Here is a 24,490-nt window from a genome sequence, read left to right on the forward strand (position 1 = left end):
TACATAGTAAATCTTGATTATACAATCTAAAAATATAGAAATACAATAAAATAAACTTTAGATGGTACATGCCTCATAAAGATTGAGAACCGCTGATGTAAAGGTTTTATTGTATGAAAATTGTAAATATAGATAGCAGTACATGAAGGGTTTAAAGTGTGTCTGAAGTAACAATGTATTTTAAATGGGTTTTACTTTTTCGCACTGTTTGTTAGCACACTGTCATATAATTAAACATCCTTAACTTTCGCCTTCGGGAGGAAATCAGACACGTCCTTGCAACGGCAACTGAAATGCTCACAAAACAGCGACCACGGAAGCAAAGATGGATGACAGAGGAAATATTGGATTTAATGGATGAAAGAAGAAAATGAATATTACCATCCTTGGATTATAAGCTTTCATTTGACACATCATTTATCATATCGGAAAAGAAATGAAAGGCAGAATTTACAAATCAGTCATCAGACCAATAATGACATACGCGGCAGAAACACAACCCGACACAGAGAGGACAAAAAAATTGCTCGAAACAGCCAAGATGAAAACCCTTCGAAAAATCGATAGTAAGACTCTATGGGACAGAGCTAGAAGTACAGATATACGACGGAGATGCAAGGTGGATAACATTAATAACTGGATAAGAAACAGAAGAATAGAATAGAATGTAGTCAGGACAGCGAGAGACGGTTCGCTATAGGAGGACGTTCAGTGGGAAGACCACGAAAACGATGGAACGACAACTTACTAGAGCCACATTGAAAAAACAGACAAAGTAATGTCTATACAAAAAGAAGAAGAAGAAGATTTGTCATTCTACCTGTTATAATGACGGAGGAGTTATATTCGCGGACGGATGGATAGACAGCCTATATACGACGGAGATGCAAGGTGGATAACATTAATAACTGGGTAAGAAACAGAATAATAGAATAGAATGTAGTCAGGACAGCGAGAGACGGTTCCCTATAGGAGGACGTTCAGTGGGAAGACCACGAAAACGATGGAACGACAACTTACTAGAGGCACATTGAAAAAACAGACAAAGTAATGTCTATACAAAAAGAAGAAGAAGATTTGTCATTCTACCTGTTATAATGACGGAGGAGTTATATTCGCGGACGGATGGATAGACAACCTAGGTTAAATTTGTCACCTTTAGTACCATCCTTGGATATTAATCTTTCCTTTGACACCTCATTTGTCATTCTACCTGTTATAATTAACGAGGAGTTATACTCGCTGTCGGACAGATGGTACTAGGTAGTACCATGGTCGAAAAATTGTTTAATATGTAGTTATTTATGTACCAAGTCAGTAAAGTGGCTCTTTATCGAACGAGTCTGATATTACGAGCAGAGGAAGCGAAGCGAGTAACATACGCGTTCGATAAAGAGTATTGAGATGGTGCGTACAAAATTGTATCGTCAATCATAAAAAACATTAACACTTACTTACAACTTTGAGGAAATTTTTTTAATTTTAGACGAAATAAAAAATTCGTATGACATTAATGACAGTAATGACAGATGACTTTTGCACGATGGCCGGTTTTGATGTTTAATCGATAGTTATCAATATTGTATACCTACCTAATTACTAAATCTGTAAAGTTTTGATTTATTTCGTATGAATATAATTGCGAAACACTACAGAATTTTACTTTTTGACATAAATTTTATTAATAATAAGATAAATTTTGTACAATATTTTTAATAATTAAAGTAAATAAATTTTAATTTCACTCAAATAAATAATCGATTGCTGCCATTGACCACTTACATTCAATCTCGGTTAATTTGATTAATAATCGCGGCAGGTAAAGTAACATTCTTCTTTTAATACAACAAAGTGATACTTTACTGCCGAAAATGAGGGCAAATGAGTACAATAATGAATGATTTTAGTGACGTTTGGCGATAAACAATGATTTTAAACAAATTCGCAAAAATAATTTTTTCACTTCGTACAATTTTTTTTAGATCCTTTGGGCCTTTTTTCTCTAAAATTGACTGTTGTCGAGTTATTAGCGACTTAAAATTTGAAAATCGCCAAAATAACCATTTTCAATGTTTAATAACTCGGGTAAAGATAATTATTGTGATTATTTCATTCATAGGAGATTCTGACCAATAGAAAGCTACAGAAATCTGAATTAAATCGATCATTTTTGATAATCTCCCGTCGTTAAGTATACTACGTCAGATGCCCTTCGCTGCTACGAAAAAATACATTCAGTGACAATAATGACAATTAATGTTTTAAAAATTATAAAAGTGATGACTTTCAATCGTCAAATATTCATAAAAACTGTGTGTTTAATGGTACTTACATAAATAAATTACAATAAAATTTTGGTTTTGAACAGTTTTATTCATGAAATAATCCCAACAAATTGCACTCGACCTCTGAAATTAATATAGAATTGTTGCTCTCGTGACACTTTGACATTTAAAACTGTCAAAGTGTCACTCGGGAAAAATTCAATAATTTCAGAGCTCTTGTGCAATTACTACTGATTATTTCATTCATAGGAGATTCTGACCAATAGAAAGCTACAGAAATCTGAATGAAATCGATAATTTTTGATAATCTCCCGTCGTTAAGTATATTACGTCAGATGCCCTTCCTTGCTACGAAAAAATACATTCAGTGACATTAATGACAATTAATGTTTTAAATATTATAAAAGTGATGACTTTCAATCGTCAAATATTTATAAAAACTGTGTGTTTGATGGTACTAATTTGTACTTACATAAATAAATTCCGCGTCGTTCGGCAAACTGCAGTCGCGTGCGGAAAAGTATGACTTTTTGCACTTGTTAGGAAAATTATTTTGTGAAGTGAAAAAATTATTTGTGTGAATTTGTCTAAAAAAAATTGTTTAAACAATTTATCGATCAAGGTACTGCCTGGCACCCAGTAGATTTATTATAAGGACCTCTTTTTGAGTAAGTTTGTGCAAAAAATTCGAATCGGAGTAATTTACCTAACGGGGGCGACGATACAGCCTAGACTAATTTGAACATATTCAGTAACATTTAATTTCTAGAATCGGCTGTTTGTGTGAATCAGAATCAACTTTTACTAAATGGCATTGGGAAGAGTATACTTTTCCTAGTTGGAGTCTACTTTTACTAGTAAATGTTGAATATAAATCTTCATTTTATATTTATAATCAACTTTTACTGAAACCAGCCGTTAGAGTTGACTCCAACTAGTTGGAGTCAACTCCAACTGGATAATCAACTTGAACTGTAACATATATACTAGATTCTAGTGTCCCAACACCATGCCTGTCAGGAAATATTAAAAAATAAATAAAATAAAAGTTTAACTTGACACCTTGTATTTCGGTTATTATCAACTTTCGTACTAAGGTAAGTTAGCTTAAATCGACCCTCAGGAATCTAAGGTTAAGCTATGGCCTATTCGTTACCAAACACCCTGTATAAGTACATATACAGGGTGATAGTCAAAAGTCAATAGTGATTGACTGTCAAAATTTTAAAAAATGGTTGATATTGCTACTTTCCTTTATATCGAACACAGGGTGAGTCAAAACGCAAGTACATTATTTACTCAGTAATTTTAATTGGAACACCCTATATTTTATTTCACTATCGAAAAGTACCATTAACGGACTTTAATTTATAAATATTCCCTATGTCTAAATCTAATAGTTTTTGAGATATTTTCATTTTTCAGAGTGTTATTTTTCAAATTATTAATTGTGTCTAAATATTTCCAAATTGTAAGTAAGCCATGACTGAATTGTCTAAACTGACAGTTTACTATTACCTACTGATTATCAGTCCGGTAATCTATGTAACAATGTAGCAAATAAAGAAAGCAAAATAATTTATTGGTAATAAATAAAAAAAAAACACAAAAACAAATTAAAACATTTTTGAAACAATTAAAAACTACTTTTGTATGTAAATGTAACAATTTAACAAATAACGAAAGAAAAATAATTAATTTATCTTTACAAAAAAAACACAAACACAAAATACAACATTTTTGAAAAAATTAAAAGCTAGTTTTAATAAAATATTTTACATACTTAATTACATAAGGTGTTACATGACTTATTTTACTTAAAATTATTTTTCTTTCTTTATTTTTACATTATTTATATTATACCTATTTATTTTTTATATTATTACATTTACATACAAAAATAGCTTTCAATTGTTTCAAAAATGTTGTATTCTGTGTTTGTGTTTTTTTTGTAAAATTTATTACTAATAAATTATTGTCCATTCATCACTTACTATAGTCCGTCTAGAAAGTATCCGGAAAAAAGAAAGCAGAATTATAATTTTACGGTATTTATTTCTATCACTTGACATATAAAACTTCAACAAATAATTCATCTCATTTACTTATACAACCTCCATTTAAATCTAAACACTTAACTAAACGTCCAGGTTCACCCGAAACTAGATCAAGGCCATAATTTTCGGTAATGGTGTTCCAGGCCTGTAAAACTGACCGAATCAAACCTTCTTTATCTCGTGGCGCTGCTCGTTCCACTTCAATCTTCATCAGTCGCCATATGTTTTCAATGGGGCTAAGATCTGGAGATGCTACTGGTCACGGAATTGTTGCCAATTCGTGTTCTTGCATCCAAGCTTGAGTATAAGCAGAAGTATGGCATCTTGCATTATCTTGCTGAAGACGCCAACCCTCTGGATATAAAACATGAGCCGTTTCAAGATGAAAACCATTTAGGATTTCACAATATTTTGTACTATCAACAGTACCATTAACTATACAGAGAGTTTCTCTTGATAGGACTTTTAGATGATTTGCACCAAGCTGGAAACAACTTTCATCAGATATAAAGACATTATTAAAATTATCTTTCGAAAACATTGACAAAAATCTATTCTTCGTTGCCTTTGCAGAGGTGTCATTGTAGGGAATTTTTTTTGATTCCTTGATATGTAGCCTTGTTTTTTCAGTGAAATGCGGAAAGTTTCTGGGCACACTTTTATTCTTCGTTGATTTCCAAATCTGTTCGCTAATTTTCGAAACCCTAGGCACGGATTTTGTCGTCCTAAATCCACTAAAACATTTAAACTGTTTCCACGAATCTTACGCGGTCTACCCGAAACTGGTATATGTCTCATATCTATGCCATTTTTTATCCTCTTTATTGTCTCATACACTGCACTTTTTCCGAGTTCAGTCAGTTGCACTAATTTTTTAACGTTTCGGACACCCTTTCTATACAAATATTCCACCACTTTTCTTTTTTCTACTTGCGACTTATTTCACAAATCTTAAGTCTGTTTACAAACAACAATATTTGACAGATGGTGTTGTCATCCGATTTTGTCCATAACCTACTATCGGCACAACCTACTTGATGCATTACTTTTGTCTTAAAATGTTACAAAAAGAAAATCTATTAAAATTAGGAAAAATATAAAATTCCGGATACTTTCTAGACGGACTATACATTGTTACATTGATTACCGGACTGATAATCAGTAGGTAATTGTAAACTGCCAGTTTTAGACAATTCAGTCATGGCTTACTTACAATTTCGAAAATTTTAGACACAATTATTAATTTGCTCTGAAAAATGAAAATATCTCGAAAACTAATAAATTTAGACATAGGGAATATTATATAAAAATTAAAGTACGGTAATAGCACTTTTCGATAGTGACATAAAATACAGGGTATTCCATTTAAAATTACTGAGAAAATAATGTGTTTGCGTTTTTACTCACCCTGTATTCGATATAAAGAAAATTGGCAATATCAATCATTTTTGCAAATTTTGACAATAAATAAAAAAATATGGCAACAATAAACCATTGCTATTGTATTTATTTTTATTTATACAGGGAGTTGAACTTGTTACGATTTTCATAGAAAATTGGATATAACTTGGTAAATACCCTGTATAACAACAAACCTTTATATTTTGCGATGGGGAAGTCAAGAATATTTCAAATACAAAATAAAATACAGGGTATTCCATTAAGTTTGGTCTGCCACTATGTTAATGAACACCCTGTAACATTCTAACTAATTTTTTAAATTTAAATCTAAAAGTTGGCTACAATTTTTGTTATTAACTTTTATTGTTATCTATTACTATAGCGGATCTACTGAGCTTTATCACACTAATCAATCAGCCTGTATATTAGAATATTCTACAAAACACATAAATATATTTTTCCACCTACCTCTACCGAAAGTATACTTTTCCGGACCTGATTGTAGGGAGCAAAGTTGTACTTTTCCTCCCTAGGGAGGAAAAGTAAAAGTGACGTCATGGTATTTCATTCATGAAATATAACTTATTGACGCCCTGTACAAAATCTATTTTCTATTACGTAAGTATTTATACATTTCAACGTTTATTTAAAAACTCTGTATTTTGCAGAATGGTAAAAAACAGTAAATTGTTATTCTGATTTAACAATGTTTACATTAATAATTTGACTTATATTTGACAGTTGACAGTTATATTGTACCTACTTGTTAGTTTTAGTTCTAATAAATTTTGTTGGTTAGTTACATAAATAAATTAAGTAAAAATGAAGAAATGACTTGTTATTTGAGGAAGGTGGAAAAACCATATATATAACATGGGAGTAAAGTGCCTTTTCCTCCCTTGAATGATTACTGCCCTCCGCTACGCGTCGGGCAATAAACTTCATTCGCGGGAGGAAAAGTAGGACTTTCCTCCCTTGTTATACAAATAGCTATTTTATACTATGTATACTTACATTTATTCTTTTTCCCATAGTCATTTCCAAATAAAATTCTCTATACCACAATTGGGATAAATCACAGCACTTTTGCAAATACTCTACAAATAAGAACAGAATGTAGTAATTCGTAAATAAATATACATCATGAAAAGATCTTACCACTAAAAACAGTTTTATCATCAAGGTTTTAAATATAATTTTATGTGCTATTAGATTAAAAACTTTTCTAGCAGATGTCGCTAGGACATCTATGCCATTTCGTTCGTTGCAATCCGTGACGGCACAAGAAGTATTATCCTACTTCATTCAGAGAGAAGAGCATATATATCTCCAGATGAGGGGCTAAGAAGCCTCGAAACCGGTAGAGATTCTTGCTGTACTCTCTGATTGAACTAGAAATATAATGCGACTGCAGTTTCGGGTTGCAACGAAATTGAAAATTTTTAATCATTTTTAACTTACCACTAAAACTTAACAAGTAATTCCAATAAAAGGAAGTTTTGTGAAAAGAATCAATTTGCATTAGATATTGTCCATCGATGTCCTTACGTAATGTTCTCTTTCCGCCAGATTTGTCTGCAATCAATGACTCTAACATTGTTCTTACCATGTATAATTGGGTAGAAGATGGTCCTGAAAGACATTAGAATTAATATTGTTCAATTGCTATTATTGTAATTAATACACTGGCGGGCAAAAAATTTAGGTCACTAGGGGAATTATACACGTTTGATGCCTTAAATTTCCTAAACCTGTTTGTCCGATTTGAGTGGTTTTTTAAGTATCTTATAGCTTTATTATTTAAAAAATCTCAATGTATTAATATTGTTGCTAGACAGGTAAATGTCATTTTATACCGGGTGTAACAATCATACTGCGTTTTTTCCTTAAAGTTCGGAACACTCTGTGGAATATTATCGCATAGATAAAATATTGAAATTAAAACCCAATTGTAGCCTTAAGCTTTCTTAACATTTTCTTCTTTGATCCATTTGCTTATGTTGGATAATAAAAAATTTAGGAACTTTAACAACTAGCCACGTTCTTCATCAATACAGGGTGTTTCTAAATAAGTGCGACAAACTTAAAGGGGTAATTCTGCATGAAAAAATAATGACCGTTTGCTTTATAAACATATGTCCACAAATGTTTCATTTCCGAGATACGGGATGTTGAATTTTTTCTTACAAACTCGCGGTTTACTTGTTGCTCTAAAACCGGTTGAGATATGCAACTAAAATTTAGTGGGTTTTAAGAGGTAGTTATTGAACATTTTTTGACATACAATTAAGAATTTTATATTCACCATTGGCGTGCATACGGGATGTATCTAAAATATTTATACCCGTATGCACGCCAATGGTGAATATAAAATTCTTATTTGCATGTCAAAAAATGAGCAATAACCACCTCTTCAAACCTACCAAATTTCATTTGCATATCTCAACCGGATTTAGAGCAACAAATAAACTGTCAGTTTGTAAGAAAAAATTCAACATCCCGTATCTCGGAAACGAAGCATTTGTGGACATATCTTTATAAAGCAACCAGTCATTATTTTTTCATGCAGAATTACCCCATAAAGTTTGTCGCACTTATTTAGAAACACCCTGTATTGATGAAGAACATGGCTAGTTGTTAAAGTACCTAACTTTTTTATTATCCAACATAAGCAAATGGATCAAAGAAGAAAATGTTAAGAAAGCCTAAGGCTACAATTGGGTTTTATTTCAATATTTTATCTAAGCTATAATATTCTACAGAGTGTTCCGAACTTTAAGGAAAAAACACAGTATGATTGTTACACCCGGTATAAAATGACATTTACCTCTCTAGCAACAATATTAATACATTGAGATTCTTAAATAATAAAGCTATAAGATACTAAAAAATCACTCAAATCGGACAACAGTTTTAGGAAATTCAAGGCATCAAACGTGTATAATTCCCCTAGTGACCTAAATTTTTTGCCCGCCAGTGTATAATTTCACATTATCTTAATTTTTACCTTCCAGAAATTGTAGAATTAGACTATATCATAATACGGGGGGCGGCATAAGTTAGGCAACGCTCTCGAAAAATGTTTTAAGGGAACGTAATAGGCCAAAGTTATCTGGAAATGCTCGAAGAGTACATTAATGTTCATTTTGGAGAATGGATAGGCAGACGAAAAATCGTTGAGTGGCCAGCACGGTCCTGTGATATCCTAACACCCTGTAATTTCTTCCTGTGGGCCCTTCTCAATGACCCCGTCTTTGCAAGAGGATCACGCACTCTTCCCGACCTCCAAAACTGCAATTGAAGAAGAATTGGATAATATTCGCGGCAGCTTGACGTGCTTCTGCGTTGGGACCTGCCTCTCCGTTGCGAAACGTTGCAGTAAATACATTGATCAAGATGGGCATCAATTTGAACACTTACAGTAACCCTTTGTCGAATCCCTTTTGCAATTTATTTGAATAAATTAATTTTGACGCTGCATTCTTTCTCTTATTGCAAATGTGTTGGCTGACTTATGCCGACTCCTGTGCAAGGGCCTTTGTTTTAAGGGCCATATTACCCGTATGCGCGCCAATGGTGAATATTAAATTCTTAACTGCATGTCAAAAAATGCGCAATACCTATGTCTTAAAACCCACCAAATTTCATTTACATATCTCAACCGGTTTTAAAGCAATAAATAAATCGTCAGTTTGTAAGAAAAAATTCAACATCCCGTATCTCGGAAACGAAGCATTTGCGGACATACATACGCTTATAAAGCCAACTGGAATTATTTGTTTATGCAGAATTACACCTTAAATTTTGTCTTACTTATTTAAAAACACCCTGTATTCATGAAATACATGGCTAGTTGTTAAAGTACCTAACTTTTTTATGGTCTAACATAAGCGAATGCATCAAAAAACAGAATGTATGTACAAAAAATATGAAGCTATAGTTGGGTTTTAATTTAAGTATGTTATAAATGCTGGAATATTCTACAGGGTCATGCGAACTTGGAGAAAAAAACCCAGTTTGATTGGTACACTCTGTATACAATGAAAATTTACCGGTTTAGCATCAATATTATAACAGCGTTATTGTTAAAGAATAAGGCTATAAGATATTAAAAAATCACACATCGTACAACAGGTTTAAGAAATTCGAGACATCAAAAATGACCCATTTTTAAGATGGGCGGTTAATTTTGTCGGTGATTGCATATACAGTCAAAACCGTTTATAACGAACTTCAGGGGACTGGTGGTTTTTGTACGTTGTAGCCAGTGTTCTCTGTAAGCGGTTCTATCTGTTATAACGAACAGGTTGCTATAAACGATATTAGACTGGTATAGCAACAGTCAGTTCGTTGTAACTTTATGATGCAAAAATGTATAACTTAATCTATACTTATAATATGTTATAACATATTACACATGTTAATATGTTAACATATGTTTTTATTGTACTTACGTAAATCTAAATATGTACATACATACATATAATAATATGAAGATATTGGAATTAGTACAGGTAGTCAATAAACGATACTCATAATATAACGGGTTCTCAAAATCGTTGTATTATAAAAGTATGGGCATACACACACTATTTATTTTTAAAAAGACCAAATAATGTCAATTACACCATTGGGCCTCTTTAGCCAAATGGTGTAATAATGTAAACAAAATCTTGTGATAATGGACTAGCCTAGGAAGTCTAGTGTCTAAAGTACTTACAAGTGAACTATGCCCGGATGTACCATCATAACCAGAAATTAATAAAACCTTCCTTTTCATTTCGTGGTAATATCGGTACCTCGGAGAAGTACAATACAATGCCCATTTTCGTTACTTTACAGGAAAGCAATTTTAAACTTTTTTCAACAGAAAGTGTTATTGCTAGTAAGTTATTTATTGGGATATGGAAATAATATTATATTAGGACATTGTCTAATCTATTGTCATTTAAATCATGCATTTGTTATAATTGTTTATTATAGTGTGTAAAAAGGTCATAATTGAAAAAAATGGATGTTGTATCTCTCCGAGGTACAGATATGTATGCTGTAACCAATATTTCAACTGCTAGTGTTCCAAGAAATATGTTTGCTTTAACCGATTTGTTCGTTATAAGCAATGTAAATGCTTTTTTTATATGTCATTTCACGGGACCTACTATTTTGTTTGTTATATCCGATTGTACGTTATAGCCGGTGTCGTTGTTAACGATTTTGACTGTAATTTAAAATAAAGAACTCACCCACATTTCTCCTTGGCACTTTTATCTGAAAACCTGTCTCTGGGTCTTTTCTACCTTTTAATAAATGGTCATTGATTGGATCGAAATGCTTAGACCAATCTGCACAAGTTTCTCGAACAGACATGATGATGCTGAAAGATTACAAATATTAAAGAAATTATACCTAAACTAATCTTCTTTTAAACTACCAGAGAAACGATTCTCTTCGGAACCTTCCGTGACAATCATCACCATCAACGTAAAACATAGTAAACGCAACATTATTAAAAAAACAAACAAGACATTTAACATTTAGTTAAACAAGATCAGTTAGATTTAGTTTTTAGCTCCGTCACTGTCGATGGTACTGGATTATGAACGCGAACCCTGCGTTTGAGCTCATCCCGCAGGTGCTCGATGTGATTCAGATCTGGACTCAATGAAGGCCAGTCCATTGTTGTCATATTGGCATCGGCCAGGTGGTCTTTCGTAATCGCGCTGTGTGACATCGAGCGTTACCATGCATTAGCATGAAGCCGTCGCCTATGTAGTCTTCGTAAGAAACAACGTGGTCTTGGAGAATATAACAGAACACAAGCTCTGATTTGCTTCTAAAGATATAGGCCAGGGTAATAAGACAAAAATATACCCTGTTCGTGACACTTGAGCAGCCAGAGTACTGAACCGTTTTTTCGACAGGTAATACCTATAGGAACAAATTATAACTATTTCCTGCGTAGGATCTGGCGGCCATTTTTATTTACAAACAATTAACTGTCAAAAATGGCATTTTTCCATTTTTTTCAAATCAACGAAAAACAGTGACAATTATGATTTTTTTAGTACAAAAATCTTCGAGATTATGGGAAAAGCTTTAAAATGACGTATTACCAAGCTTGATATACTCATTTATTGTTAATATAATTGAAAAAAAAAGATCTGAATTGCAAAAAAAATATTTTTTCAATAACTGTTGTAAAAATTAGTGTACAGCTTTGAAATTTTTGTCAAATGAGGGCTCTTTGGTGCTTAATATGTGATAAAACTTTCGAAGCGATTCATTCAATTGTTTAAATTTTATTCAAATTGTTTATCCCAGAGAGCATTTTTTTTGCAATAACATGTCAGAAAAATATTACCTTAGAACCATTTCACAGGTGTCAAATGAAAGAGCATGAAGCTACATTTTGAACATGGTTTAAAAAAGTGAATAAAAAATGCATTTATTAGTAAAAAATAATTATGCAAAAGTATCATCAATTTTTCTTTATAAACTTTTTGAATAACTTTTTCCAAAAAAATTAATTTTTTTACCCTATTTTAAGTGCACAACTACCAAAAAAAGTCATTCTTTATAAAGTGCTCTGCACAATCTAAAACCTAAGATGCAATCATCAGATATCAAATTTTGTCAACAGTATACGAGGTGTGTCAAAAAATATGAAGAGCTACCTTTAATTTCAAAATATCAAAAAATTTTAGGATATCAAAAAATTTTATGATGAAAAGTTATTTGTAATTAAAAACCATATTCAAATATGCAATAACAGCCTTCTACTTGAAAAAAAAAATTTCTGAAATTTTCCTAAATTACCGATTCCGAACATCATTTTTATTTATTAGACATGTAATAACTCTTTTATTAATAATTTTAGAAAAAAAGTTATTCTTCATAAAAATCTGTGCATGGTCTAAACCTCAAGATGCAACCATCAGTTATCCAAGTTTGTTAATTTTATACGAGGTGTGTCAAATAATATGAATTTGAAAAGAATTTAAAAAGAATTCTTTCTAAATTCATATTATTTGACACACCTCTTATAAAATTAACAAACTTGGATAACTGATGGTTGCATCTTGAGATTTAGACCATGCACAGATTTTTTATGAAGAATAACTTTTTTCCTAAAATTATTAAAAAAAGAGTTATTACATGTCTAATAAATAAAAATGATGTTCGGAATCGGTAATTTAGGAAAATTTCAGAAATTTTTTTTTTCAAGTAGAAGGCTGTTATTGCATATTTGAATATGGTTTTTGATTACAAATAACTTTTCATAATAAAATTTTTTGATATTTTGAAATATAAGGGTAGTTTGCTCTTGAGTGAAATTCATATTTTTTTGACATACCTCGTATACTGTTGACAAAATTGGATATCTGATGATTGCATCTTAGGTTATAGACTATGCAGAGCACTTTATAAAGAATGACTTTTTTTCGTAAAATTGATATTAAAAAAGTTTCCTATATGGTTCCAAGTTACGCAGACACCCTGTATAACAAAATAAAAAGTTTATAAGGAAAGATTTACGATACTTTTGCATAATTATTTATTACTAATAAATGCATTTTTTTATTCACTTGTTTAAAACCAAGTTGAAAATATAGCTCATGCTCTTTCATTTGACACCTGTGGAATGGTTCTAACGTCATTTTCTTCTGACTTATGTTACTGCAAAAAAAATGCTCTCTGGGATAAACAATTTGAATAAAATTTAAACAATTGAATGAATCGCTTTGAAATTTTTATCACATATTAAGCACCAAAGAACCATTATTTGACAAAAATTTCAAAGCTGTACACTAATTTTTACAACAGTTATTGCGAAAATAATTTTTTTTGCAATTCCGACCTTTTTTCGCAATTATATTAACAATAAATGAGTATATCAAACTTTGTAATAAGTCATTTTAAAGCTTTTTCCATAATCTCAAAGATATTTGTACTAAAAAAACCATAAGTTTCCGTGTTTTCCATTGATTTGAAAAAGAAGTAAAAAATGCCATTTTTGACATTTAATTGTTTATAAATAAAAATGGCCGCAAGATCCTACGCAGGAAATAGCTACAATTTGCTCTTATAGGTATTACCTGTCGAAAAAACGCTTCAGCGGCCTGGCTGTTCAAGTGTCATGGAAAAAACCTTATTACCCTGTACTAATATACCACCCCTAAATGTACCAGAACCACCTCCATAGCTCACTGTTTTGACACTGCAGCACTGGGCAAATCGTTCTCCAGGCCTCCGATAGACGCGTTGTTTCTGTCATTGCTATACAAACACATTGGACTCTCATTAGAGAATAAAACTCTGCTCCATTGGCCAAGGTCCCAAGTGACGTGTTCTCGGGCAAGCTGAAGTCGAGCTTGTTTCTAATGCGAGTTCAATTTAGGCCCTGTGTTAGCTCGTCTGGGGGTCAAAGTGGCAGCGTCTTCTCCTAACTGTCCATTGAGTGACGGTGACACCCCGTACATTCCTGAAGGATTATTGAAGCTCAACTTTTTCGCGTAATTCCGCAAGACACTCAGGACAATAAATCGATCGTCCCTCTCTCTTTCGTTACACGCCTCCGACCCGAATCTGGTCTCTGGTCGTCGACAGTAGCTACCGGTCTCCTGGTAGCGACAGTAAGCCCTTGGAACTGCAGACTAAGGGTAAAAACATGCCGAATATACATGGATGAACGCGGTGTAGGTCGCGATCGCGGTCGAGGTTTACATCGATGACGGGCATAACATACCGAAGATACTTTCCGTATCCTGTTTTGGCATCGACATCGCTGCAAACCGCGATGCAAGGTTGTGAGGGCAGGGCCCCCGCTTCCATATGCGCAAAGTGTGCAATGCACACGGGCGCCATCCTTTAGGGGCGGCAAAACGGGGTCAAAAATTGCAAAAAAAAACAAACAAACAAAAAAACAAAAATTAATTTTAAAATAAAACTTGAGAAATTAAATAGAATTAAGGATACACACACTAAATTTTATTAGTATATCATCCAGTTACTGTCGATTACCATTTGCGAAAGCATGTCAGAAGTCAGGCAATTTAATTTATTTTGTTATGATTTTATTCTGTTTGTTTCATTTTGTTATTTTAGTCTACAAATAATAGTCCATTTACTCACGGATTTTGGTGTGAATTTTAAAGAACAGCGTATATTGACATGGAATTTGTCATACACATAGCTAACAAGAAAAGAAGTGATATTGTGCCGATGTGTACCACTAAGACTACCTGGGGGTATACTATTCTCGGGGGTGAAAAGACATACGTTCAAAATAAGTCCGTAATTGGATAAACTGACTAGCAAGTTTTGTTCTATAGAGATTTTCGCTGGCAATACTTTTCGAGTTATTTGCGACTGAATATGTTCATTTTTCAACAAAAAACCCCGTTTTAGACGCACATAACTCAAAAACTAATTATTTTATCGAAAAAATACTCTTAGCAAGAATATACCTTACAAAAAAGTGAAAAAAATAATTTATGTATGAAGTCTGCAAACCCACTAGAAACAGAGTTGTAGCTAATGAAAAGTAGGTTCTTATTGGTCAAATTCCAAATCGAATATTTCAACGTGAAATAACCAAAAAATTAGGCACTTTTCGGGAAAAACTCATTTTAACTTCTTTAAAGTGTTTAAAAAAGTTTCTAGCAACAAGAACAAGCAACCTTTTTTGTAAAAAAATGGTAAAAATTACCCCCTAATTAGCATTCTAAATGAAATTATACGTTACCACTTTACCAGTTTACAACAAAAAACCCCGTTTTAGACGCACATAACTCAAAAACTAATTATTTTATCGAAAAAATACTCTTAGCAAGAATATACCTTACAAAAAAGTGAAAAAAATAATTTATGTATGAAGTCTGCAAACCCACTAGAAACAGAGTTGTAGCTAATGAAAAGTAGGTTCTTATTGGTCAAATTCCAAATCGAATATTTCAACGTGAAATAACAAAAAATTAGGCACTTTTCGGGAAAAACTCATTTTAACTTCTTTAAAGTGTTTAAAAAAGTTTCTAGCAACAAGAACAAGCAACAAGCAACCTTTTTTGTAAAAAAATGGTAAAAATTACCCCCTAATTAGCATTCTAAATGAAATTATACGTTACCACTTTACCATTTACTTTATACCGTAGTATACGTATTGTTTATATGATTTGTAAGTTTCATCGGTTTAAAGTGCTCGTTTTTGAAAAAATTTGATTTTAAAATAATTTTTGTTTTAATCTACAAAAAATTTCTTTTTTTTTTAATAACTTAAAAATTATTAGTAATACCAAAAATCTCAAGCAGTAAAAAAATAGGTTTTGGTTTTCTCAATATTTTGGATTTTTTGTTTCCTGTAAGACAAAAATTGGTTAAGATATGGCTGTTCAAAATTTGCATACACTCGTGATTAGTAACGCGTTCAAGCCCTTTTGACTACAGCCTTTTCAAAAATAAGCACTTTGAACCGATGAAACTTCAGATCATATAAACAATACATAAGTAAAGTAACTTGTGGTGAACCGGTAACGACTAATTTTATTTGGGATGCTAATTAGGGGGTGATTTTTTCACAATCTTTTTTTTACCAAAAAAAGTACCAACATTATTTTGAGCGTAACTTTTTTACTTTTGATGTTAAAAAAAAATCATAAATAACCTGCTTTCATAATCATTAATCCTAATGATCATAATCATTAATCAATAATAACCTCCTTTTCATTAGCTACAACTCTTCTTCTACTGGGTCTGTAGACTTCATATATATTACACCATTTTTTTTTCACTTTTTATAAGCTATTTTTTTTCGATAAAATACTTACTTTTTGAGTTAGTTGGGAAAATCCGTCCAAAAACGTGTTTTTTTGTTAAAAAATGAACCTATTTACTCGAAAATAACTTGAAAAGTATTGACTTAGTGAAAAACTTTATAGAACAAAAGTTGTTTAAAATCAGTCATTTTATCAAATTCAGGACTTTTTTAAACGTATGTTTTTTCACCCCCGAGAAGGCGTGAAACTCATATTCAGGGCAAAAGCACACATCAGCACAATATAACTTTTTTCTTTGACATGTTAGCTATGTGCATGCCAAATGTCATGTCAATCCAAGCGGTTCTTTAAAATTCGAAGGTTTTATAATATTTTACCTTGAGTGAATGGACTATAAATATGACTTATAAAGTTCAGGTTTTTGGTTTATTTGGTACCTACCTACCTACCTACCTTCAAAAAATAAATAAAAGACATGATCCAAAATGCCTTGAGGGGCGCCAAAATCCTTTTTTGCACAAAGGCGCCAGTAACCCTTACGGGGGCCCTGTGCGAGGGTGATACATCCTTGGTTTGTGCGATCTAAGAAAATAAAGGTTTGTTTTGATATCGATGTAGAGAGCGCGATCGTGACCTAAGGGTAAAAACATGCCGAAGATACATTGATGAGCGCGGTGTAGGTCGCGATCGCGGTCGCTACATCGATATCAAAACAAACCTTCATTTTCATATGAGATCGCACATACCAAGGATGTATAATGTTCCGTTGGTGTATGTTGACGGAAACAATTATTTGAAATAATAAAAATAAGTGTAACAAACGAACAGTAAAACATTTATTTATTTTGGTAATAAAAAAAGGTGTTTGCCTATATCTCGGAAGAGGGTCGATTGTTAGCGAGAGTTCGGGCGTGTCTGCGTTGTTCGCATGATGTGAAAAGACTAACTAAAACCACAACACTACTAGATCGATGTTATGCCTTTCTACAATATGGCCCGAAGAGGGCAATAAATTATTTAGATCTGGCGTTTAAAAACAGAACACATCTGCAGTTTTAAGAAACGTCTCGAATGCATGTCCTTTGTGAGTTGTTGACACATATATTCTGATATGGTAATTAATTTATGGGGAATTCATTTTGTTAAACTGAACACACCAAAAACCATATGGTTAGAGATGCATTTCGTTTCGTAAAACCGTGTCTTTCTTAGCATCTGGTTTGTATATTAACTGTGAATTTTATATGACCCATATTATTTCGTTTTGAGAAAAATTATTAAAATTAAAATTAGCAAAAACAGTAATTAAAGCGTATCGCTATAGATGTGTCACCCTTTCACCCTCGCGACCTTACATCGCGGTTTGCAGCGATGTCGATGCCAAAACAGGATACGGAAAGTATCTTTGGTATGTTCTGCCCGTCATTGATGTAAACCTCGACCGCGATCGCGACCTACACCGCGCTCATCCATGTATCTTCGGCATGTTTTTACCCTTAAGCGAAGCAATAAAGCACTAAAATCGGCCTTACCTCCGAAAAAAAAACGACAAGACGGATCTTAATAATTCTTTTTGCATTCGATTCGTGAATGCGCCAGGAAACTTTGTGACCCGAGCCATGATATATTATTGAAAAACTGCATACAAAAAATGCATTCTTAAAGTGCATCTCACACAGACAATAAAAAATTCAGAACTCGTCAATTATCGGCGGAAATGAGTTAATTTTGTTACTCTGGGGTTTTTGAGGTCGCTGAAAACGAATATGACGTCGTAAGTGATCTCCGGAGTACCTGGTGCCCAGGGTACCTACTGTTTACCTCTTCATTAAAATTCTTTAAAAAAGTCAAAAGGGGGTTAGGGTCACTAACGACGAATATTACATCGGAAGTGATCTACGGAGTACCTGGTGCCCAAGGTACCTACTGTTTACCCCGTCTTGAGTTTTTGGCATAACATTTATTAAAAAATGATTCAAAAATCATTACTTGGGGGATTTTTGGGGTCTCTAACGACGAATATGACATCGAAAGTGATCTCCGGAATATCTAGTGCCCAGGGTATCTCGTCTTCTGGAGTTTTCAGCAAATTCATTAAAAAATTAGTCAAAAATCATTACTCGGGAGTTTTTGGGGTCTCTGACGACGAATATGACATCGGAGGTGATCTCCGGAGTACCTGATACCCAAAGTACCTACTGTTTACCTTGTCTTCCGAAGTTTTCGGCAAATTCATTAAAAAATTAGTCAAAAATCATTAGTCACGAGGTACCCTGGGAACCAGGTACTCCGGAGATCACTTCCGATGCCATATTAGTCGTCAGTGACCCCAAAAACACCCTGAGTAATGATTTTTGACTAATTTTTTAATGAATTTGCCGAAAACTCCCGAAGACGAGGTAAACAGTAGGTACCCTGAGCACCATGTATTCCTGAGATCACATCCGATGTCATATTCGTCGTTAGCGACCCCAAATCCCCCGAGTAATGATTTTTGACTAGTTTTTTAATAAATTTTTTGCCGAAAACTCCACAAAACGAGGTAAACAGTAGGTACCCTGGGCACCAGGTACTCCGTAGATCACTTCCGATGTCATATTCGTCGTTAGTGACCCTAAAAACCCCCCGAGTAATGATTTTGACTAATTTTTTAATGAATTTTAATGACGAAGTAAACAGTAGGTACCCTTGGCACCAGGGACTCCGGAAATCACTTACGACGGCGACCCCAAAAACCCCAGGGTAACAAAATTGAACTCATTTCCGGCGATAATTGACGAGTTGTGAATTTTTTTATTGTCTGTTTGAGATGCACTTTAAGAATGCATTTTTTGTATGCCGTTTTTCAATATTATATTATGGCTCGGGGTCACAAAGTCTCGGGGTCACAGATCCGTCTTTTCGTTTTTTTTTCGGAGGTTCAGTGCTTTATTGCTTCGACTAACTGTGTCACAAGTAAGTGACGGTAGACAGTCCTCTGGCTATAGCCCTCTCGTAACAACGCAATTACCCCCGCTGCCTTCACTGGTGAAGTATCCATTTGTGAAATATTCACTTACGACACTTCGAAGTGTCCATCACGTCAACGTTTGAAAAGCGACTGAGACGACCACTCGTTACAATAAGTGCGTTCGCGGGTACAGTTGACAAATTGTCGCCGACAATTTCTAACCTCACTTAATATAAATAATACCGTTAATAGATAAATATACAAGGTATATTTACTTTTAATTAATATTAATAACTAATTATTAAATTATACTAGGTAAATATACCTTGTATATTTATCTATTAACGATATTATTTATATTACTTTAAAGTGCGCATGCGTGTTCTGACAATTTATCCAATTTTCTGACAATTTCAGGTACCCGCGAACGCAACTATTGTTTATCTATGCCAGGGGTGGCCAAACCACGGCACGCGTGCCACGGTGTGGCACGGCGGTGTCTTAGAAGTGGCACGCGAGAACTTTTTGGAAAAATAAAAAAAATAAAAAAAGTTAACTTAGTAAAAAATTAAAAATTCGTCTTTTATTCTACGCCAGTCTTTTATTGTACGCCACTGCCTCGCGCTAGACACGTTCACGTTATTCTCTACTCAGTTGATTCTCAACTTTTGTGCGAGACGCTTCAAGTCTGTTTGCCTTGTGAGATAGTGTTTTTACAGTTTATTTCCTTTTAAAACAATTGTTTTCGAAATGACCACGAGTAAGCCATCAACTTCAAAACGTAAATATGAGGACGATATCGCGATTCGTGAATTTAAAACTGAGTGGGAAGAACAATTCTTATTTACTCATCACAGCACTTCCAAGCCTTGCTGTTTGATATGTGGAATTTGTGTGGCAGTACAATATTGAATTTTTTGTTAGAAAATTTTTGGTGGCACGACTAACTTTTCATAAACAGATAGTGGCACACTGTTAAGAAAGTTTGGCCACTCCTGATCTATGCCATACAGAAGCAGGCAAGCTTTACAACACGTTGCCAATTTGCATAAAACAATTATTTTTAGGAAATAATAGATTTTTTTGAATTAGTTGTTTTAATTCAAACAACATAAAATTTCTAAGCATAAACTACAATTCATCGAACGAGTCGATTTTTGCTCGCAAGTGTAGTATAAAATTAAGACCATAACAAACAAAAAACATTTTTGATGGTTAATTTTTGTATAAAAACGCAACTTCACCCACCTCCTAATTAAATCTTTCTTGTTCTTTATTGCTTTTCTTAGAGGTTCTCTTAATGACAACTGAACAAAGTCTTGTAACTCTGCGTAAATGTTTCTTCTTATTGCATCAGTAAATACAGTTTCCATTCTAGCCATTAACACTTGTAGGCCCTTGATCATTGCTATCACTTCAATTAAGGCAAATTTTTCATCATCCGTATAATTGTACCTGGTCGCCTAAAACCAAAAAAATGTAAGAATTATATTATTTTATGAACTAATAATGATAGAATAGAAATCGTCGAACGATGTAAGGAATACTTTCGGAATTTACTAAATATTGGAAGTGAGATGGAGAAAGCAGATTTTACATTACGTTCTGCATATGTGGAAATACCAGCACCAACACTTCAAGAAGTAAAGAATGCGATAGCATCTCTTAAAGATCACAAAGCGCCAGGAAATGATGGTATGAAAGGAGAATTGATAAAAAAAGGAAGGAACGTTTTAAATCAAATCCAGACCAACATTACACAAAAAATCAAAATAAAGGGCCTAGCCAGGTAAGATGATGAAAAATGCCCCCAACTCGATTCGAATTCTATATAGGTCACCGTTTAGCACATATAGAGAAACTCTCTTTCTGAAATGTTTAGCCCCCTAAGTGGTAACGGACCCACCTAGAGCCTAATTAGGCTTTTTATGTTTTTATTTTTTATCTCAGCCGCATCGAGAGCTAGCGAAAAACTTAAAATAAAAGAATGTGTGTGTACTTTGTACGCACGTAAGAAGTTATACTTCTATTATATGATTTAAACGAAATTAATATACTTTTTATTTATATTTTGTTTAAATATTACACTAATTTATACTTACTACTTCTCAAGCATTTTTATTAGAACAGTGCCAAAAATTAAAATAATAAAAGAATAAAACACACACAAACACATTAAACAAGCCACAAATGATGTCTGAACATTAATTGTCGAAAATTTTTTTAACTAAATACGTATTTTCTAAAAATACAATTATATAATAAATATACTTACAATCATAAAATGTATTAAAAAAAAAACAAAAAAGAAAGTTTCTATTGGGACTCGAACCAGCGCTGATAAGAGCGGTTGGTATTGGAATTCATTTGCCTTCTCCGCTTAGCCACGGACATTATGTGTAATTATTTACGAAGATCGACTAACTAAACGGATTAAACTTGTGATATTTTGATATTTTGAAAATTGATCAAATTATTTTAATTTTGAATTGAAATGATTTAGAATTGAAAAAATACAACAAAACATAGAGTAAAAAAACAATATATTAGGTGAATATTGATAGAAATAGAAATAAAAGTATTACATACTATGTATTTTGGCAGATCAAATAGGTAGGTTTATAGTCATGATACATTAACAATTATTACGTACCTGTTGCTTTTAAAAACTATTTAAAAGTCACTACAATATTATAAACTTTTTTGTTTCTGTCCTCACAACAATAAAACTAATATATTATACATTTGTTTACCTTTACCTTTACCTCCAAACCACAGCTGCCATATCGGATAATTTTTGACATGTCATTTGAACATCCAATCAGAACAAAGTTATAATGCGCATGCGCCGGGCTGATAGATTTTAACATATAAAAAAAATCACCCTCTATCGCCGGTAAAGAAGTATAACTTCAAAAAAGTTGTGGGTTTCAAAAAGTTCTGTCCGAAAAAATGTTTTTTTTAATTTTTGGCGGAAAATTTAAATTTTAGGACGATTTTAAAATTTTAAATGAGTATAAAAAAATAACTAAGACATTCGTTTTCACGAAAAAAATTTATAAGGTTTTTTTAATTAATTATAAGTTTTTTTGCATAATGTATCACCCTGAATTTTTTCAGATTTTTAAAATTGGTGAAACGTACTTTAAAAATAAAAAACCGCATTCTTGTTTTTTTTTTCGCTTTTTGATACAATTTTATACATGGTGTTTAAAAAAAGGTAACACCGTCACTAGAATAGATAAAAAAAAAGAATGTGTGTACTTTGTACGCACGTAAGAAGTTATACTTCTATTATATGATTTCAACGAAATCAATATACTTTAAACAGTTTCTCTACTACTTTCCAAAAATTTTTATTAAAACAATACCAAAAATTAAAAAAATAAAAGAATAAAACACACACAAACACATTGAAAAATGCCACAAATGATTTCTGAATAATAATTGTTGCCAAAAATTTTAATTAAATACGTATTTTCTGAAAAAAAATTATACAGGGTGTCCCGAAAAGATTGGTCATAAATTATACCAGACATTCTGCAGTCAAAAATAGTTCGATTGAACCTAACTTACCTTTGTACAAATGTGCTCATAAAAAAAGTTACAGCCCTTTGAAGTTACAAAATGAAAATCGATTTTTTTCAATATATCGAAAACTATTAGAGATTTTTTATTGAAAATGGACATATATCATTATCATGGGAGAAGCATCTTAAAGCAAAATTATAGAGAGATTTGTCCACCTCATAAAAATTTTATGGGGGTTTTGTTCACTTAAACCCCCCCAAACTTTTGTGTACGTTCCAATTAATTCATTATTGTGGTACCATTAGTTAAACACAACGATTTTAAAACTTTTTTGCCTCTTACTATTTTTTTCTTTCTTAGTATTTTTTTCTATAAGCGAGTTTTTATCGAGATGTGGCTTCTTTTTTAACATATTTACATACAAATTTTATGGGTGTTTTGTTCCTTTAAACCCCACAAATGTTTGTGTACGTTCCAATTAAACTATTATTGTGGTACCATTAGTTAAACACAGTGTTTTTAAAACTTTTTTGCCTTCTAGTCTTTTTTTGTAAACAAACATGTACATTATAAATAAATTTTCAGATTTCTAACCGGTCTCTATAATCGTACTTAACCATATACAAATATGTGGTGGATTCGACAAATATTCAAAATATCTCGATAAACACTACCTTATTAAAAAAGTACTAAGAGGCAAAAAAGTTTTAAAAACACTGTGTTTAACTAATGGTGCCTCAATAATAATTTAATTGGAACGTACACAAAAGTTTGGGGGGTTTAAGGGAACAAAACCCCCATAAAATTTTTATGGGGTGCACAAATTTCACTTTAATTTTTTTTTAAGATGTTGCTGCCATAAGAATGCCACATGTCCATTTTCAATAAAAAATCTCTAAGGGTTTTCGATAAATGAAAAAAAATCGATTTTCATTTTGTAACTTCAAAGGGCTGTAACTTTTTTTGTGTGCACTATTGTATATATCAAGTGAGGTTCAATCAACCTATTTTTGACCCAAGAATCTGTGGTATAATTTATGACCAATCTTTTCGGGCCACCCTGTATAATAATATACTTACAATCATAAAATCTATAAAAAAATTAAAAAAAATGATATAACTTGCATTGGGCTGAACCTACTTCCTGTGTATCCCGCCGTACGAGAGTCGAAGCGATTTCAAACTGCACCACCTTCGCGTATACGTCATGTGGGAATATACACAAACTGAACAACTTTTTGACATTTTGTTTATATGAATTTTTATTAGTTTGATTTTTGTCGAAGTAAAATACAACAATATATAGAGTAAGAAAACGATACATTAGATGAAAATTTGTAGAAAGTTTGTTCGTAATCAGATTATGTAAATTAAAGCATTGCCTACTAGGGGTATAGCATAGCAAGTACTAGGTAAGTACATTATTTTTTTTACATTTTCGAAATAGGTATGAAGATCATTTTTTATTGGAATACAACTGAAACATTTAGAATT

General features: G+C 32.6%; 1 protein-coding gene across 1 annotated transcript in view; it reads right to left on the reverse strand.

The window, feature by feature from the left end:
- LOC114336529 (cytoplasmic FMR1-interacting protein) overlaps positions 1-24,490 on the reverse strand; it is a 145,655-nt gene that overhangs the window by 87,555 nt on the left and 33,610 nt on the right. Inside the window, exons 6-9 of the mRNA XM_050641484.1 lie at positions 20,714-20,928; positions 10,987-11,117; positions 7,205-7,375; positions 6,758-6,840 (exon numbers count right to left, since the gene is read on the reverse strand). Of these exons, the coding sequence (XP_050497441.1) occupies positions 6,758-6,840; positions 7,205-7,375; positions 10,987-11,117; positions 20,714-20,928 (600 nt within the window). The remainder of the gene's footprint in view (positions 1-6,757; positions 6,841-7,204; positions 7,376-10,986; positions 11,118-20,713; positions 20,929-24,490) is intronic.

The sequence above is a fragment of the Diabrotica virgifera genome, chromosome 10, assembly GCF_917563875.1.
Source record: "Diabrotica virgifera virgifera chromosome 10, PGI_DIABVI_V3a".
In the NCBI taxonomy this organism is placed as follows: Eukaryota; Metazoa; Arthropoda; class Insecta; order Coleoptera; family Chrysomelidae; genus Diabrotica; species Diabrotica virgifera.